The sequence below is a fragment of the Notolabrus celidotus genome, chromosome 13, assembly GCF_009762535.1.
Source record: "Notolabrus celidotus isolate fNotCel1 chromosome 13, fNotCel1.pri, whole genome shotgun sequence".
In the NCBI taxonomy this organism is placed as follows: Eukaryota; Metazoa; Chordata; class Actinopteri; order Labriformes; family Labridae; genus Notolabrus; species Notolabrus celidotus.
In genome coordinates, this window is record NC_048284.1 from 7,326,894 (window position 1) to 7,346,966 (window position 20,073).

General features: G+C 39.8%; 1 protein-coding gene across 2 annotated transcripts in view; it reads right to left on the reverse strand.

Annotated features, from left to right (window-relative positions):
- Positions 1 to 8,242: 8,242 nt before the first annotated feature.
- LOC117824509 (cAMP-specific 3',5'-cyclic phosphodiesterase 7B-like) overlaps positions 8,243 to 20,073 on the reverse strand; it is a 41,776-nt gene continuing 29,945 nt past the window's right edge. For both annotated transcript variants that reach the window (XM_034700024.1, XM_034700025.1), the window contains 6 exons: positions 15,893 to 16,024; positions 15,709 to 15,800; positions 14,933 to 15,077; positions 14,727 to 14,823; positions 11,876 to 11,956; positions 8,243 to 11,750 (listed from right to left, as the gene is read on the reverse strand). In XM_034700024.1, the coding sequence (XP_034555915.1) occupies positions 11,494 to 11,750; positions 11,876 to 11,956; positions 14,727 to 14,823; positions 14,933 to 15,077; positions 15,709 to 15,800; positions 15,893 to 16,024 (804 nt within the window). In that variant the 3' untranslated portion in view covers positions 8,243 to 11,493. The remainder of the gene's footprint in view (positions 11,751 to 11,875; positions 11,957 to 14,726; positions 14,824 to 14,932; positions 15,078 to 15,708; positions 15,801 to 15,892; positions 16,025 to 20,073) is intronic.

Here is a 20,073-nt window from a genome sequence, read left to right on the forward strand (position 1 = left end):
AACATAACAGGAGGGTTAAACAAATGTTAGCTGTTATAAAATAAAAAGTAAAACTAAATTGAAATAACAGAAAATCTTTGATCACAAATCAAATTTTGCTCTACTCTCACTAAAACTTAGGAACTAAGTGTGTGTAATACTTTACCCCATATGTTTTCAAAATGAAATATTTTGTTCTTTTCAAAGGCTACTGATTTTTACAATTTCAAATAATATCGCAGTTCGTTACTCCAGTTTAAAAATAGAGTATTATATTTGTGGTTTACTTTCTTACCATTTGATTATATGAACTACTTGGCCTTTCTACTTCACTTCTGGGGTAAATACCCTGCGAGAAAATGACTGTAATACTTAATTAAAGTGACAAAAAACTGCTGTCTTTAATATTTAAGCTCATTTTACTTTATTTTTGATAACTCATGATCTTGAAACATGTCAAGCCTGCTCTGGCTCACTGTCTATTCTTGTATGATGACCTTTGGGATACATACAAGACAGTCAGACTCAAGAGTACTGACTTAATTCTGAAAAAGCAATATGCCTTAAAAATGCAAATTGCTTTAAGAGGGATTTTACCCTTAACCCTTATTTTACCCTTACATCAAACACAGCCTTTCAAAATCCAAACAAACAGATCCACTGTACCTGCACGAAATAAACCCTGGCATGCATGAGTAAATGCAAAAACTAAACGCCTTGTTTACAGCAGCAACAATATTACTGAGCCCATGTAATTGTGACTTTGATAGCAATATGATTATATTATCCAGCAGAGCCAGAGGAACAGGCTGAGCAGGTTGGACTGAACTTGTAATAACATGAGGAGATGTGACTCAGAGGAAGCTGCATGGATTCCCTCAGCGGGCCTGAAGAGGAATTACACAAACAAGTAGAGGTTTGGCCTCATGTGAAAAGAGAATAAAAGATTTCTGCTGTAATAACTTTGTGGACACCTGAAATAATGAGTATGAAAGTAGTCAAAAAATACATATACATGCAGCTTTTCCTTCACAAAAAATTCAGTTTGAAGCAAAGTAAAAGAAGAACAACTGGTTCAAAGAGCTGCTCTCAAACACTAAAGGTCACTCTTACTTTAAATGGCTTCTTAAAGGGACTGTACACCAATTTATCACGGTTCAGTTTGTCAAACACCAACAAATACATTTAAGGATTTAAAAGTGACTTTTAAATGGTTACAAGAATAATGCAGCATCCTGAATATGTCATTTAAATGAACTGTATCATTTAGTTACATAATGAAAATTGTATTCATTTATTTAATTTTGTTTGCACATTTAAGCTTCTCAACTCTATGGAAATGCAATAAAAGACAGTGGATAGCAAAAGCCTACACACCCCTGTTAAAATGCCAGGTTTTGTGATGTAAAAAGAGACCAAGATAAATCAAGTCAGAACTTTTACCACCTGGAATGTGACCTATAACATGAACAATTCAATGGATTTTTTTTTTTAATCTTTTAGGGGGAAGAATAAAAAATAAAAAATAAATAATAAAATAATGTTGCATAAGTTGCATAAGTCTACACACCCTCTTATAACTGGGGATGTGGCTGTGTTCAGAATTAACCAATCACAGTCAAGCTCATGACAAATAGTAGTCAGTACACACCTGTCATAATTTAAAGTGACTTTGATTAATCCCAATAAAGATCAGCTGTTCTAGGAGGACTTTCCTGACATTTCCTCAGTTGCATCTTTCAGCAAAAGCCATGGTCCACAGAGAGCTTCCAAAGCAGCAGAGGGATCTCATTGTTGAAAGGTATCAGTCAGGAGAAGGGTACAAAATTTTTTCCAAGGCATTAGATATACCATGGACCACCGAGAAGACTGTCATCATTAAGTGGAGAAAATATACACTTATGCAACCACATTTAAAAAAAAAATTGTATTCTTACCCCTAAAATATTTCTTCTTTTCTTCAATTGAATTGTTCATGTTATAGGTCACATTAAAGGTGGAAAAAGTTCTGACATGATTTATCTTGGTCTCATTTTTTTACATCACAAAACCTGGCATTTTCAAGGTTCAAGGTTCAAAGGTTTTTTTTGTCAATTTTCACTGTATATACGAGACATACAGGAAAAACCAGATGCTGTTTCTCTCTTCCAGCTTTTAAATATCTAACATTTAAATATAAAATACAATAAAAATATAATAAAATGCAGTTCTATGAAAACATCCTATGTACACAGTGCAGGTGGTGCAGTGACAGTTTAAAAATGGACAATGAAAATGAAAATAGATAACAGTGCAAATGATATTAAGGTGCAGACAGTATACGAGATAAGTAAATGATTAGGTAAATGGTTAATGTGCAAAAAGCAGTTTTAACAGGGGTGTGTAGACTTTTGCTATCCACTGTATTTAATGAATAGTCTGCAAACTGTAGTAGTTAAATCTGTTCATGCAAAGTTCTCAAACAGAGCAAAGCATGTCTTTTGTCTGCTCAACAATAAAGCTTTACATGTTTGTTAAGCTAAAGGTCAAAGGTTATTAAACAGACAGGAAACCACAAAACAGCCCACCTACACATTCTGGGTGAAAAAGCTCTCTTTATGTAGACGACATGCTGCTCTACTTTCACTTTTAGACTCAAACTTCTAACCAGTCCTGCAGGTCAATCTGAGCTGGTAGTCAGTAGCTTCAACTTGGATAATCCGTGAGTACATCATGTCCTTTTCGTAGGCCTTGAGCCGTCTCATCTGCCCACTAATTCCTCTCTATTTATTTGCAATATGCAAATGCAGAAAGCAACAAATCTGAATGCATAAAAACACCCATTAACCGTCTGAATCACACTTAATATGGACACAGATGACTGTGTTAAGATGTACAGTACTTACTGCCTAACCCACACACACTCGCACCCACACACACACAGAGAAGTTGAGCAGGTGAAATGTGGCAGGTGTGCTTCTTCAGTACCTGGGGGTTGTGTATCATTTAGTCAGAGTTACGACAGAATGATACGGGTTAAGTAAGTAAGATAAGAGATCTGTACACAGAGAGAGAGAGAGAGAGAGGAGAGAGAAGAGAGAGAGAGAGAGAGAGAGAGAGAGAGAGAGATGCACAGAGTCAGAGGTGCAAACAGGTTTTGCTCCTGGATATTGGTTATGTACATGTTATTTGCAGAGTGTTTGTGAATGTGTGGGTGTTGCATCTCAGTGATCTCAGCATTGCATGACAAATTAACCCTTTATTTCCCCTAAGCGTTCGCTTCAGTCATTCCACAACACACTGCCTGGAAACCACCTGCTGCACACAGAGGCTCTAATGCAGGGATGATGTGGAGTGTAAAGCGGTCAATCCAATGTGCAACAAACCAGCGGCTTGTATTAAGTTAAAGATCTTAAAAGCGTAGATTTGATCATCAAGAATAAGAAAATTATTTGTGATTTAACAAAACAAAATCAATAACTTGAAGTATTTTCACAGTTCACTTCTATTGATCAGTGTCCAGGCTACATTTAACTTCCTTGACGCACCACAAGTTTTGGCGTAAACCCCCTGGACCTGCATGTTTCAAAATTAGGGTTAAAACAGCTTTACACGAGGTGTGTGTTGTAACCTGTTTTGTGCTGCTGTCTTGGCCAGGTCACTCTTGAAAAAGAGGTTTGAAATCTCAGTGAGTTTTTACCTGGTGAAAGAAAGAAAGAAAGAAAGAAGAAAGAAAGAGAAAGAAAGAAAGAAAGAAAGAAAGAAAGAAAGAAAGAAAGAAAGAAAGAAAGAAAGAAAGACTCTGCACAATATAGTATACATAAAATGTCATCTTGGACTTTTTGTTTGACTCATTCTTTAGCATTTTTGCTGTGCAGCATTTTATATACGTGTCTCTGTACTGGATATCTCCGCATTGTGTTCTGAAAACGAGATCCTATGATAAGAAATATTCAAATGCTACAAATGCACAGGCAAAGAATGTCTAAGTAAATACATCACAGAGTACATTACAAACCTGATAACAATTACGGTGTTCTTTAAATGTGGAACATTCCCAATTCCCAAAGTGTTTGTTGGATTGTGTGCTGTAGAAACCAAAGTGGAGTACTAGGATGATCTGAATCAGTTCATCTCTTAGGGGTAATATCAAGAGATTAATGCATTAACTGTTGTCAGCAAAAGTGTCAATACATCTTTTTTTATTTGTACTTTCTTGCATACTGTGTATAAAATAATTCTGTAATAACTGAATTTCCCCCCTGGAATAAACAAAGTATTTCTGATTCTGATTCTGATTCATATAGAAATAACTTCAAAGGTGGTTTTGGATCGATTGAACCTCTTCAAATTTGGATGCATGAAAAAAACAAAAAAAAACGACATTTGGGTGAAATTCCTCCCCCGTTTAGTCATAACAGTTCAAACCAGTGTGATCTTGGTATCCAAAGTGTCTCTCTGGACTGAGTTTTTAAAAATAAGTAGAATAAAAGTGGTCCATTGGTGCCGTATGTATAAAAACGTGGACAGCAAAACAGCTCCCCTACAGTGAAGCCAAAACATTTAGACCTCCCTGGTGCAGTATAGGTCATAAAGCCTTCCTCCTCCATATAAACAGATGGGACATGGGTTAAACTAGAAAATCAAAATTCAGGTCAACTAATTTTTTCTCAGACATGCTGTCTGTCATAGAAGGGATTTCTTATTGTGCTACTTTATGTGTGAGTGATTATTTTTCAGTTTAATTAGATATTTGATGTTTAAAAGAAGGGATGTGATGTGAGCTGAGGCTTATGCAGCGTTCTGAAAGCGTTACAACAAGTGTCTGAAAGAATTTGAAAGGTCCTTGCTGAGAACTTTAAAACCTAAGCGATCATTGCTTGTTTGTTTTTTTAAGTTATATTTTTGGGGCTTTTTCGCCTTTATTGGATAGGACAGCTGAAGAGAGACAGGAAATGGGGGGAGTAGAGAGTGGGGGGTGACATGCATGAAATGGTCAACCGGCCGGGAGCTGAACCGGCAATCTCGGCGACGAGGACTATAACCTCCATACGTGGGACACTTAGACCGCGAGGCCACCAGCGCCCCAATCTTTACTGTTTTATCAGTAAGTTGAATGTGTGCTTTGGTTAGAAGTGACGTCACTTCCTTGGCTCCACCAGCCAGGTTACTTCTGAGCATGCCTTAGCTCTAAAACATCACCAGTGTAATATTTCAGTGTCCATAGTGGGGGTATTATGGCTTCGTGAGGAGATGGAGGCATGTCGTCCATAATTATGTACAGTCAATGATATTGAGCTTAGTGGAAGTTTAAAAATGTGTCTTTGTCTTTGGCCAGAGCAAACAGTAAAAGCATGTGTTGGACTGCACTTGTCTTATTCTGAAATTGAACTTGAGAGGCTGCTCGGGTTCACATGGCGACATAAAGTACGCAGTGTGTAATATATGTAACTGACAGTAAGGTGAGGAGCAGAGAGGAAATATGTATTTTCATATTTGTCTTTCTGCATAAATTCTTCACAGAAGCCGTTATTCAAAGAAAGAGAAAATACTAAGAAAAGGAGTGTATACAGTAGATATAGAAGGGATTGTGACTAACTACAAGAGATTAACCCTTTCAGTGCAGAGCACAGTGGCCGGACAGACAGCAAGAGACAGACGCAGCTGAACACCACAAGTTTCATTTTTCACTTTCTACACACACAGCTGGAAATCTTCATCTCAGATTTCAGTCTCAGCTCCAGTGAGAATACCTGCACTTTATTACCCTCACAGGTCAACTGTTAAAGGAGTATTCTGCGTGATATGTGTTGATGTTGCACAGCTTTTGGTTAAAAAAAAACAACAAACTAACACCAAAAATAGTGGCCTTTCCAAGTTTGCATTGTGGAGGGAGATGCTTATCGAGAGGACTGGCGGATGATGGGGTGCATGTCTTTACAGAAGGAGTGGCAGGATGACATTTAAGGGGGTGAAAGAGGGGGCTTTGTTTGCAGTGTCAATATTTACAGTGACACATGCTGGATGAGTACTGAGTGACGGAGGGGAATTGTGTGTGTGTGTGTGTGTGTGTAGTGGGAGACAGAAAGCCGGTAAGACAGAATTATCAGCCTGAATGGATTGCAGATGTCATGCTCCGATTAGCTGATCCAGGTCTTTAAAAACATAACTTCTTTCTCGGTTGGTGTTTTTAAAAGCTCTCAGAGAGTCACAGAGTTGGTGAAATTTGAGATGTGGCCATCCAAAAATAAAAACTAAACCTCTCACACTTGTGCTTCTCACCCTTCACACGATAAAGTTTAAATGTTAAGCTTAATGTGATTTAATAGGTGACCAATCAACAGTGGACTCTGCATCTGTCACAATCTACAAGCCTCTTTTGCATTGCAAAACAGAGATATGCAAATGAGGGGAACGCAGGCCGTGTGTACTTCTCCTCTCTTCCATTCACTATCAGTATGTCTTCTTCTATGTGCCCTCCTTCTTTTTAAACCCATATTTGCTATCTTTATTCTTCTCTTTTGAGCACTAAATCCCCGTTAATCCTCTTTCAATTTTTTATTCCCATGTGTGTCATTCAGGTTGTCTGGCTTGTTTTAATCTTTTATATCTTCTGCCATATCTCTGAGTTCTGTGATGCATGTGAGAAAGAAAGTGCTAACAACTGCAGAGCAAAGTTTTGTGATTCAACTGTGTGACTCATTTGTGTTCGTCATTGTTTGTTCTGCAAACTAAAACCGAGCACAACTTCAACCTGTTTGATTTCAGCTTGTCTGTCTCCTTCTTAATGTTTTCCTTGTTGACATATGAGCTCCGAGCCCCCAGGTACACTTATAACACATAAACCATGAAGCCAAATGTTGTATTTATACTGTAACCAAAGCAGGGAGGAGGGGCCACACTAATGTGCCCCTCATCACGAGGAGTTGATTTTCTCTCAGCCATTGAAATGAGTTTACCGCCCTCTAGTGGTCAAACTCTCACCCTACATCCCCATCAGAGTACAGTACATGCAGTCTAGTACGCTCCCAGCATGCAGGCCTGCAGGTCGTACCTAAAGTCTCTGAAGGCAGTATGGGAGGTCGAACCTTCAGTTATCAGGTCCCTCTCCTTTGGAATCATCTACCAGTCAGGGTCCGGGAGGCAGACACCCTCTCTACTTTTAAGAGTAGGCTTCAAACTTTCCTTTTTGATAAAGCTTATAGTTAGGACTGGATCAGGCTTTGACCAGCTCTTAGTTATGCTGCTATAGGCTTAGACTACTGGGGGAACTGGCGCACTGACACACTGGGATCCTATCTCACCCTTTCCCCCTCAACCCCCTCATCACTTTAACTCTACATGTCCCATTAAAGTTACTAACCATAGTCCCTGAGCTCCCTTGTCTCGTAGGTTCCTCTGAGCTGCCGTAGACGTCCTCCTGCTGTGGACTCTCCAGACTCCAGCTGATACAGATGTGCTGGACTCCAGCGGCAACAGCTACCACTACTCGTCTCATCACTGTCACCGCTCCCTCTATCTCTTCATCTCCTCTATCCCTCTTTCCCACCCCAACTCAGTCTCAGCAGATGTGTGTCTAACATGAGTCTGGATCTGATCGAGGTTTCTGCCTGTTAAAGGAAGTTTTTCCTTGCCGCCGTAACTAGCTAAATACTGTGGATTAAAGCTGCAGTTAGTAGGATTGGGGCAAAAAAAACTTTACTTATTTTGTGCTGTGTTTGGCAAAAAGTCATAACACTTATCAACAGCCATTATAAATGAGGTATTTTGAGATCATGGTGAGAGCTCTGTATTTTCCTATGCCTCGGTATCCAGCAATCTATGAATTAAAATCGCTCCCATTAGCCTTGACCAATCAGAGCCACTCTCCTGATTGGTCCTCCTACATCATCCTGATTCAGCATGCACTACGACCTGTTTGTGGTCCCTTACAGGAGCAGAGAGGGGGGGGGGGGGGGGGGGGGGGGGGGGGGGGGGGGTGTAGTGAGAGGGAAATCTGGTGTGGAGGGGTAGTGTTGACATTTGAAATCTCTCCTTGAACTGATGTTTATTCCAGGACTATCAACAGCAACTTTAAGGTGGGGTAAGACTGAGTCTTACCCTGTCTTGGTGTTGGGTCCCTGCTCATAATTTGACATGGAGTACGGTCTAGACCTGCTATGTTTGTAAAAGCGTCTTGAGATAATGTTTGTTGTGATTTGGCGCTATACAAATAAAGATTGATTGATTGATTGACTAATGCAGTCATGTTTAACACTTAAAATAACACACATGGTACGCTGTGTTCATTGTATGTTAATTGAAAAACATTTATTGAATCGTTCACAGTGCTCAGAGGTTGGTTGTCAGAACAGAAGTGTACAGTCAAGAAGTTAGATGACGCATCCAAACACACAGATTCAGTCCTGTTTGGATCACATGATAGTGCAAACACCTCCCATGAACCAAGGTGCGCTTTATTTTGGGCTCCAATACCAGCAGAAGACCCCATTTTAAATATCGTAATCTTCAATTTAAGTGTTCCCAAATAAAAACCTTGACTCACTTTGTAGAAGAGGACTGTAGTCTTTCTTGTTGGAGCATTTACTCGAGCAGTCCAGTGCTAGAAGTTGCCGAGAACAAGCTGGGAACAAGGTATGCAGGAGTGTTGGCACAATCTCTCATAATCTTTATAAGAACACTCTCTATGATTTGAGATAAAATAAAAAAAGGGTGGGACAACTTCATTAAATCTGCATTGATACATTTTCACATCAACAAGGTGGATACTTCTGCAAATATATGGTCCTGTAGAGGACACCGTACCTCCACATCAGTGCATATACATTAAATAAGGTATTTCACTTCAATTCAGAGGAATTTATATATATTTTTAGGCTAATTTCTTTTAGATAAAATAGTAATTATACAGATTCTGCTTACAATAACTCTGGCATATAAAACATTAAATGCACACAGCACATATTTGTATTCCAAAGTGAAACCATTATGGCTCAGTGACCCTGTTCCAGTGCTGATTTGAGGAGGTATTGAGATACGCGGCAGCCTGAGGCCTCCTGTCTACACTACGGCAGTCATCATGTGTGGCTCATAGAGAGTGAATGTTGTTCGGACAGTAGTGCTGCGTACATACGGTACGGAGGGAGGTTCAACAAAGCTGAAAGTGCTACAGTGAAGATGTGTGAACCATTTGCTTATTAGTTACAAGAGCTAGAGTCTGATATGATGATGTCGTCTCTGTTACAACTTGGCCAGTGACTTTATTGCACTGCGCTTCATAGAAATAATTCTATAACACTTTTCTTTATAAAACTGGCAAATACATTAGCTTTGTATATATTCTTTTTAAAGATATCTTGTCGCTGTGACAGAATAAAATGTGTGTAACTGTATTGTTGTTCCTCTATAAGTCAGGGAAGACGTGGGCCCGGGCTTCTTTCAGCTTTGAACGAGCCTGGAGTTGATCTTAAATGTGACATTTCTACATATTTACAGAAGAGTTGTACAAAAAGAAGTGTTTATAAGTACATCTTCCACTTGGACCAAGTAGTATTTACAACTATATTGAATACTTTGTTTTTTTTTATCATACAGTAACAGCTACATAAGGATCAGTTTCACATTAGGGTTATAAATATAAAAGTTTATGGATATAAAAGTACCATTTTTGGCAATTAATTAAAGATATGTTAATGAGAAATGAAGGTATTGAAAGGTCCTGTGAGGTTTTTTTTTGCTGGTTATGAAACACTGAAATGAACAGTGATGCCTCTTAATGACCTCCAAAAGCAAATGAGGCCATTAAGAAAAAGATTCACAATTTCTATATCGTCATTTTTAATTCTTATGACAGCTGTGAGGGGGGTAGGTGTCAGACGGTGCTATTTCCTGCACAGTGAAGAAACAGACATTTTTTTAACTGTCTTCACAGCAAAGATTCATGATGAGTGACTGAACCAGGATGACATTTTAGCACATAATAAGATACTATAAGAGGTATCAGTTTGTCCAGAGGGGGCGCCAAAACCGCCATGAACAAGAAGTTCCTCACAGGAGCTTTAATTTTCTGTAACAGACATCTTTATTGACTTGATACTCACTGCTAGGTTTACTGAAGAGTAGATATTAGAGATATTTGCAACTACTAATTGGCCCAAGTCTGGTCACAACATAAGAAACACACACAGTGCACACAGTGTCTGCAACAAGGGGGTCACAAACGTTCAGAGAGGTAACAGAGCAGTGAGTTCATGTGTCAGTACGTTGGCACCTTGGCAGCGCTGAATGGGTTTAAAAACCAAGTCTGGCTGTGATACTGGGTGAAAGATCACACTGGAAACAAGCTGCTACAGTACTGTGAGTGTGTGTAAGTGTGTCTAAGTGTGTGTGTCAGTTTGCTGGTATGGCTGAAGGAAAACAGGCAGAATCTGTTAGGAAGTTTGACAGTGTAAGAGATCGAGTCCAGAGGATGGCACAAACACAATCAGAGAGTATTTCACAGACAGAAGGAGCGGGTTACTGTTAAGGCTTTGTTGTGCGTGTGTTTTGTTGCAAATTGAGGCTATATCAGAGAAATAAACGCACCCAGTAAGTTGTTAAAAACCAGTGTTAGACTTCCCTAAATCCTTCCCCAGTAAAAAGGTTATTACATTGCTGAGATTTTGGCGTGTGAAGTCGTACGACACAGTATGTACAGATTACACCGTTAATAACATTAAAAACATTGAGAGAAAATGGCTTTTGCTTCTGTTCTTAAATCCTACAACACCCCAGCTGAAGCTTTTTTGTTATTGATTGTTAGTTGTAGTTCAGTTCTGTCAGTCTCTCCGGTTACACACAGGAAACAGAAGACTTTTTACAGTGTACAGTACCTCGACAGATCAACTGAGTGCTGGAGTTAAAAACACACATCTGAGTGAAAAGCAAACAAGTGAGACACTTGTATTAAAGCATCCATTAGAAGTGAAAACTGTACAAAATGTTGAAAGTGAAAAGATCTTAATAGAGTATGTTTTTTTAATTATTGTTAAAGTTTAAAAAAGTATCTTTTATAGAGCAAAGCTTCGTATATTCTTCTTTTTGAGTCTCATTCTTTCCTCCAGCAGTCCAGCTGACTTTTATCACCTTGGCATCTTCTTCATTTCTCCTTTGTTCCAGCAGCATTGTGCAAAAACCTCAACATTAGTCTTCACCGAGCCCTCCTCTGCCGCAAGCATTAAATTCTCTCCCTGCGTTCCTCTGATACTTTGAAGCAGATATCACTGGGTTATAGAGTGAGGCATATATTTACTAAGATCATCCGCCAAACCATGAATCTCTCTCCGGCTTCTTTTTTTTCTCCCTCCCTGCAGGGCTTCAGTCCTCCGCTCCAGCAGAGGGAGCCATTTTTCATCCACTCCCATCCAGTGCTCCCGCTTTCAGAGCCTGTGAACAACTGGTGGTGAGAGAAAACACGCTGGAGGACAAACAAGGAGGTGGATAAACACTCCTCTCCTCCATTCACAAAGGATAACACCTCAGGAAATGGGAGAAAGGTTAAGGGATGTCCTCCCCCTCTCCTCCTTCGCCTTCTCCTTCTCCCTCTCCCTCTCCTTCTTCTCCTTCGGGCTCCAGCTCTGGCTCCTCAGCGTGGGAGTGTGTGTGCGTTTCTGAATGTGTGCGTGCATATCTTAGGCGGCTCCAGCGGGCCTTGTTCCTGTGCAGGTGACCCATCATGGTCTGGCTGAGCAGGCTGGAGTCGGTGAAGCGGTGCCACTCCTCGAACAGAGGGTCCACGATGTAGGAGATGAACCCTGAGGAGGACAGAGAGTTCTGGTGTCATGTTTTGTGGGAGACAGGGCATCATTACATGATACAGTTTAGCTGCTGTGTTGATATATATATATATGTGTGTGTGTGCTCAATCTCTAGTACTCACCAATCTGAATGGCTGGGACAGAGTCAGCCTGCTGGTTACACAGAGGACTAATCTCCAAGTCAAACTTTTTCTCCAGGTCACCTGTAAAAGACATTTTAAAAAAGCCTGTCAAAATATGATGCTTATGCTAACCACCATTAGCTCTTTGGTTGTATTTGAACACATTAAAGCTCCTGTGAGGAATTTTTAGCTGGTTATGAAACAGACTGAAATTAACAGTGATGTGTCTTTATGACCTACAAAAGTAAACAAGGTCATTAACAACAAATTAGATAATTCATATACAGTTATTTTTTATGCCTGCAACTCCTGCAAGGGGGTAGGTGTCAGACCCAAATTCAAAGCACCTACATTTTCCAAATCAAGTATTCACAATGAATGATATGTTGATGTTTTAGAGACAGCAGGAAGACATTTTTGTTAGAAAACACTATCTAGATATGTACAGGATGAGATATCAGGGAAGAGATTATACTTTTAAGATATGACTTTGTCCACAGGGGGCGCCAAAATCAACACAAACTGAAAGTTCCCCACTGGAGCTTTAATTAATACAAAAATCTTCAGGTATTAATCATAATCTGTTCCTGTGTGCTGTTTTGAAGCTAATCGTCAGCAGTGGCCATATTGGAAATGCGGAACTCGGCAAAGTGTGACGTAAAGAGGCGGGGTTTGAGCCTCCTAGCCAACAGCTATGTGTTTCCGTCTGGGAGTCAAGTCAGTCATGTCCTTATTTGGACAAAAACTCGTAATCTTAATATCTTCTGAATTGTCGCGTTAGAAAAAAATTCAACCACCGTACAGTGTGTGCCGATAGAGGAATTAGCTACGTAGAGCCAAGCCATTTTTTGAACCAGGCTGTAAACATGTTTATTAAAGGTGACATATCATGCAAAATCGACTTTTTAATGGTTCTCTACCTGAAATATGTTTCCCTGGCATGTCTACAGACCTCCCGAGAATTAAAAAAATCCATTCTACCCCTGTTCTGATTTCTCCACCTTTCTGTAAATGTGTGTGAAACGAGCCGTTTCAGACTTCCGTGTTTTTGTTACGTCACAACAATATCCGGTCTGTCACGGAGTCAGAGCTCGGAGTTTGTTCAGCCCATAGACTGTATAAAATACAAATCAACTCCCCCTCCGTTTTTCATTACCTGCACATGTGTGCTAACAAGGAGCTTAGGAGGGAGGCATGCTAGTTGAAAGGCTGTCTTAATAAACACAAAGGTCGGTTTTACTCCCCACGTCTGCAGATTTGAAGATCTAGTGGATGATTTTTATTTATCATGGAAAAGTGCTAGCACTAGTTAGCATAGCCACATAGCTACATGTTGTAGCTGTGTACCAAGACACACGTCGACATACTGACAAATAAAACAACAAGAAACACTAAATCTGTGACCAATCCTTCAGAAAGGTCCTGCTACAGGCACCTCTCCGTCAGGATCAGATTCTGGATCAAATTCAGAGGGTTGAAGTAACGTGATCTCTGAGCAGCCGTGTATATTCAGCCAACATGTAAACATTAGCTCAACGTGACGGAGAGCTGAGGGCACATCCACTTCCTGAGGGGGCGTGGTCAGAGAGAAAACAGACCGTTCTGAACAGGGCTGAAGAAGAGGGCTTTTCAAGCAGACCAAAATCTGATTTCAAAGTGTTTTTTTGAGCAATAAACCTTAAAGACATGTTTTGGGGACCTCTTAGACCAATATATATTGATGAAAAAAGCGTGATATGTCACCTTTAATGCTGCAAAGATAATCTTTTTTTAATTCGTGTGTATGTGGTTTCTGGTGTTTCTGCAGCCAGTCTCAAGCGGATTCTAAATGAATTGCAGTTTATAACACTTCCGAATGGGCTTCATACTTTGAGACTGGAGGTTGCAGCTTGGTATTAATACAATAACTGTAAAATGAGACAATCTCTGACAACATTGGCTTCCTCTAACAGAAAATAAAATGCTTTAAAAAATAATTACAGCTTCATAAATATTTTATATTAGAGTGATCGGAAAAAAATATCACATCTGTAAATTGTATTAATATAGATGTCTAAGTTTCAGTTGTGACTAATCAACTCAGATTTTTCACTGAACACCAACTGAAGCTTTAAACACTCGAGCTCCAGAAAATGAAACTAACACTGATTCTTGTTATCTTCTTCAATCTGCTTTTTTAAGTTAAATGAGTCAAATTAATGAATTCAGTAACGTTTCTATGAAACTACTTTTGACTCCTTCTGGCACTAAATGCTAATTAGTTTGAGACCTTTCAGTTTGTTTCAAATTCTGTGAGATATAATCTGCATCAAGTAAAATGGTCTTACGGTAATATGGTAATAATTTAAAGCAAAGAAACTTATACTAGTGGCATATTAAGCATGAGGCTTATGGGAGATGCAGTCTTACTTTGAGTGATTTCACTTTGTAAAGTAATAGAATTTATTTACAAAGTAGAAACACAGAGTGATTATAATGTGGGTTTTTTTGTTTTGAAACTGCTACTGATACTGATCTGTCTCAGCAGATGTGTGTCTAACATGAGTCTGGTTCTGCTGGAGGTTTCTGCCTGTTAAAGGAAGTTTGTCCTTGCCGCTGTAACTTGCTAAAAGCTGCAAAGTGCTCTGCTCATGGTGGATTAAGATGAGATCAGACTGAGTCCTGTTGTCTGTAAGATGGGACTTGATGGGACCTGCTCTGTTTGTAAAGAGTCTTCAGATAACATTTGTTGTGATTTAGCACTACATAAATAAAGATTGATTGATACTGATATGGTACCTTTAATAAACCCAAGGTACCTTCCTTGTTTGTATTCTTTATCATGATTGTAAATAAAGTGTCTGTTACTCACCCTGCCTGTAGAACTCCTCACACACCCTCTCACTCCACTGTCTGCTCAGCTCCCAAACCCGGCACGGATTACACACGTCGGCACACTTCAGAGCAATCTGACAACAAAAGTCAGAGCAGGTATTTGATGACATGCACACTTCAGATTGTTTTTTGTTTGTTTGTTTTTAAAATGGACATGTTATAAGGTGAGTGTGTGTGGAATACCTGAAGTATGAAGTGCCTGTGTGAGGCCAGCTGGAGGTCCAGGTCCTGGTTGTCCAGATGTTCTCTAAAGGTGGACAGGAACTCGTTCTGCCTGCTGATGTCTGTCGCCAGGATGAGAGAGCCCAGCTGCGCTTCAATGTCCTGCCTGTAGAGTAGAGGGGGCAGCACTGAGTAAAAACAACAAATGCTCTTCTTCCTTTCCTTCTGGTGACTTAGAAAACATCCTCCATGCATTTATTTCTTCCAGACTTGACAATTGTAATGCACTTTATCCCGGCTCCAGCAAGTAATTCAAAATGCTGCTGCAAGGCTTTAAACACATTGCAAGAGAAGCGATCACATGACACCAGTCCTCACTGCCCTTAACTGCTACCTGTAAGTTTTAGATTTGCAGGATCCTGTTGCTTGTTTTTAAAGCCTTAAATGGCCTGGCTCCAGCTTATGTCTGTTCACTGCTAACTCCCTATGAGCCTCACCGCTACCTGAGGACTTCTTTCAGGGCCTTACTCGTGGTTTCTAAACCTCCACAGGTCACTAAAGGTGATAAAAAGCATTTGCAGTTCTGCTCCACAGCTCTGGACTTCATGCCTGAAGATGTCAGACAAGCAAACTCAGTGACTTCTTTTAAATCTTTTCTTCAAACTCACCTCTATTATCTTGACTTTTTATTTTTCTTACGACAGAGCACTGCTTAAACATTTCAGATATTGATATTAACCCTAAAGATCCAATGTCATCAGGTTCAGGTGTGTGTAAATGCATGTGTGTTCTCTTACGACATATCCACAGGCAGATGAGACAGCAGTCCTGATTCTCGCAGCATGCCCACAGTGGATCTCCAGTGGTGACTCTCCAGCACAGACGTGTTCTGTTGAGCAAACATACAAAATTAATTCCAAACAGACGAGACGCTCAACAAAGTGCACACGTCAGACAGACGTCATCAGCAGCAGGCCTCACCTGGTAGAGCGATGCTAAGTGGTGTCTGGTCTTGATTAGGAAAGGCTGGTTGACTCCAGGATGGTCCACGTCGTGAGCGGCTGCTGCCATCAGACCGAGGAACACATCCAGAGGGCTCAGCTGCTCTGCCAGCTTCAACACATGAACACAGGGAAATGTTTGTTTCTCACTCAGGAGGGACACTTGCACTTATTCCTAATGAAAGTGTTTTAAAGACTCAGGAGAGACTCTAATGGGAGCTGATTTTATTTGTTAATCTCGACTTGAATCCTTCATTTTGTCAGTTTAATGAGGATTGATAAAAAACGTTATGTCTTAAGGTCTTTTTATTTTGTGGCTTGTACAACACTAACCTTCCTAATTAATGAATTACAGTGCAGCTTTTGTTCTCACTAAACCTGTACACAAGAGAAAAGGCATCATCTTATTCAAGAAGCACGCAGAGGCTTTAATGCATCACATACTGTGCTGCAGAGCAAATAGCGTCACGGTGTTGTTTGCATACATTTAAATGAGCCCCTATGCATTAATTTGGAACAAACTGAATCCTTTCTGTGCAAATTAATCTCATTACAAGAAACATGTATTTCACAAACACCACCGACAGCAACCAGCAGCTAGAGTGAAACTTTTACCGTCTGCTGAGAGTTGATGGTAACCACGCTGCAGGATTTATACAGGAAGTTAACTCAAAGTTTCCAGAGATCAAGTCTGAATGACCTAAAAATAATACATCTGTACAAATAGTCTGTTTATATTTCCCTGACCCTCGCATACAGACTGTTGTTTCTGTCTATCTGAGTGAGCTGCTCTTTGATAGATTGCTCCAGGACGACACTTGGATTTCAACTGTTCAATTTGTGACATGAATGGACTCAACAACAAACTGGTGAGAAGTAATCCTCTCTAGAGTCAGCTCATCGTCCATGTGGTGACAAAGTTGAGCTCTGTGAGGATGAAAGTGCTCAACGAAACCTTGCCCATAAAAGAGAAGAGATGCTGAACAAACTGCACATAAATGTAGAACATTGAGGGCTTGTTTACACTCAAATATCATTAGAGAAATATGCAATGTGGACTGGACCTTGAGATGGAGCAGATAGAGAGGGGAAATTATGCACAGCTCTTAATGCATCCAAATATTTTTAGAGGTCTTTTCTATCCTTGGGGGTCATGCGATATAAAAAGAGCTGTAGCTTTTTATGCAGATGAGACCTCATCTCATCTCATCATCCTCAGACTGCTCTGGTGTGCTGAGCCAAAAACTTGTCATAATGGACACAAACTGCACCGGACTTTAGGATTCAAAATTCTGGCAGTTCATTAACTATATTCAGCTTTTTTTTTGTTTATCATCTCTTATGAAACAGAAAAAATCTTGTTTATTGTATATCAAGTTATGAAACATATCTTGGTTAGTGTGCTGAGGTTTGGGGAAACCTGATAAAACTCTCTGCAACTGCATTCAGTACTACAGAAAAGAGCCATCAGAATAATACATGATGTTGATTACTGTGAACACAACTTCATTGTTCCTCAACTCCAAAACCTTGAAATTATTTGACCTCATGGATTTTAAAACTGCAAAAATGCTGCATAAGGCAAGGAGAAATCTGCAGCCAGGACATATCCAAAGAATGTTCTTTGAAAGAGAGGGGGGTTATAACTTAAGAGGTGAGTTAAATTTAAAGATTAAGAGTGTTCAGACTACAAGGAAAGACTTTTGTATTTCACTGTGGAACAGGCTCAACATGGACTTAACGCCACAACATAATCAAGTTAAAGAAGAAGTATAAGGGAATTATTGAGAGGAATGATGATTGAGAAATACAACAAAACTTGGTCACTATTTCTTTCACATGTCCAAAGCTTAGTGCTACCATAAGGGGTGTGGCTATTTTTGTTCTTATGTAGCTGTGTATTGCATCAGTAACAGTAAGAGACTGCGTGCTGTAACATTTTGATCACCTTTTCATGACGTTGTGTTGACTCGACAGAAGTTTGTGTATAGCGGCCTCCCCTCCAATTGTGTTTGGTCAATTTTGTATTGTTGGTGTGTATTTTGACATGTGGGTCAATGTGTGCGCCCGTGTAGATGTATATGTATGTATGCTTGTGTGTCTCTGCGGGCATGTATATGTGTGCACTTGTGTGGACGTGCCTGTGCTTGTGCATGTCTGTGCAGGCAGATATATGTTATAAGGTAAGATACGGATAAGGGGGTACCTGCCTCTAGATGAGGTTTTGGTCAACTAGGCAGTCTTTTCTTTTTTCTTTTCAATGGTTGTGATAGGTTGGTACTGTTGTTTTTGATTTCAGTGATATATTTTGAACCCTGACTTTACATCCTGATGTGGGGGGGGGACTAGGGAGGGGGGGGGGGACTAGGGAGGGGGGGGGGGGTCCAATTATTCCATGATCATTCAATTGAGTATATGTGAATAAGAATATGAGAAAAACAAATAAAGTCTAGAGGAGAAAAAAAAAAAAAAAAAAAAAAAAGAAGTATAAGGGAATGATTTTCATGAGGTACAGGGAGGAAGAAAAGTGTTGATAGTCATGAGTGAAAATGACGATAAGCTATGAAGATTTGTTTTGTGAGAATTAGGGATGTTAAAGGTGACCTATCATGCAAAATCGACTTTTTAATGGTTCTCTACCTGAAATGTGTCCCTGGCATGTCTACAAACCCCCCGAAAATGAAAAAAATCCACCTTTCTATAAATGTGTGCTGAAACGAGCCGTTTCAGTTTTCAGTGTTTTTTTACGTCACAACGCCATCCGGTCTGTAACGGAAGTCAGAGCTCGGAGTTTGTTCAGCCCATAGACTGTATAAAATACAACTCAACTTCTCCGTTTTCATTACCTGCACGTGTGCTAACAAGGAGCTTAGGAGGGAGGCATGCTAGTTGTAGGCTGTCTTAATAAACACGAAGGTCGGTTTTACTCCCCACGTCTGCAGATTTGAAGATCTCGTGGATGATTATTATTTTTCCTGGAAAAGTGCTAGCGCTAGTTAGCATAGCCACAGGCGCCTCTCCGTCAGGATCAGATTCTGCATCAGATTCAGAGGGTTGAAGAAACGCGGGTCTGTGAGCAGCCGTGTATATTCAGCCAACATGTAAACATTAGATCAACATGCTGGAGAGCCGAGGGCACATCCACTTCCTGAGGGGGCGTGGTCAGAGAGAAAACGGAGTGTTCTGAGCAGGGCTGAAAAATAGTTTTTTTCAGGCATGCCAAAACCTGATTTCAAAGTGTTTTTTTGAGCATAAACTTTAAAGACATGTTTTGGGGACCTCTTAGACCAATATATATTGATGAAAAAGAGCGTAATATGTCACCTTTAACAATTAATCGAGTATTGTTTAATTGATTGTTCAGAACTTACTCAAAGACGGTTTTTTGTTTTCAATTTTCTATCACGTGGAACAAACATCATGTGGTGTCATATTTCGTTCAGCTATTAGGGAGGTGTTTTAAGTTTAAAGCATGTTTTGATGTGAATCAGCTGAAAGTGATGCACACAGCGGGGACACTCAGCTGGGGGAAGTGGCTTTGCGACAAGCACTTTTTTATGATTATGACCCAGTTGCTCTCCTGGCTGACACCTGTCCACCCACCTATACATGGTTATTTTTCTCAATAAGAACGAGTAGACAGAAAACTGGACACTGTGAGTCTGAAACATATTTCTGTTCAGCTCTCTTGTTGCAGTAAATCCACATGTTGTAGTCTGAGCCTTCACTTTGTATGAATGTTTGCCTGTGGAGATTATGAGCCTGCTCCACACGTTGATAATCAGATAATCAATGTTATTTATTCAATACTGTCAGTTATATACATTGTGTCTATAAGGAAAATTTGATTTAGGGGAAAAAAGGCATTTGTCATTGTTTTTGACATGCAAATTGCTGTGTCTTTTTTTAATGGTCAATCGATAATGGATTGTTAACATTTCCAAAGATCGATCATGGAGAATACTTAAAATTGACATCCCTAGTGAGAATGCATTCATATAATAACATAAAATAGTGAATAAAGGGGAAGGATTAGATATGTATTCACTTCTTGCTACTCCTTTTCGCACATGTAAATTAAAATGTTTCAGTTCTTGCTGATGGAATTGATTGATTTTGGGGTTTTCTTCTTTTTAATTCTATGTTTTCTCTGTTCTATTC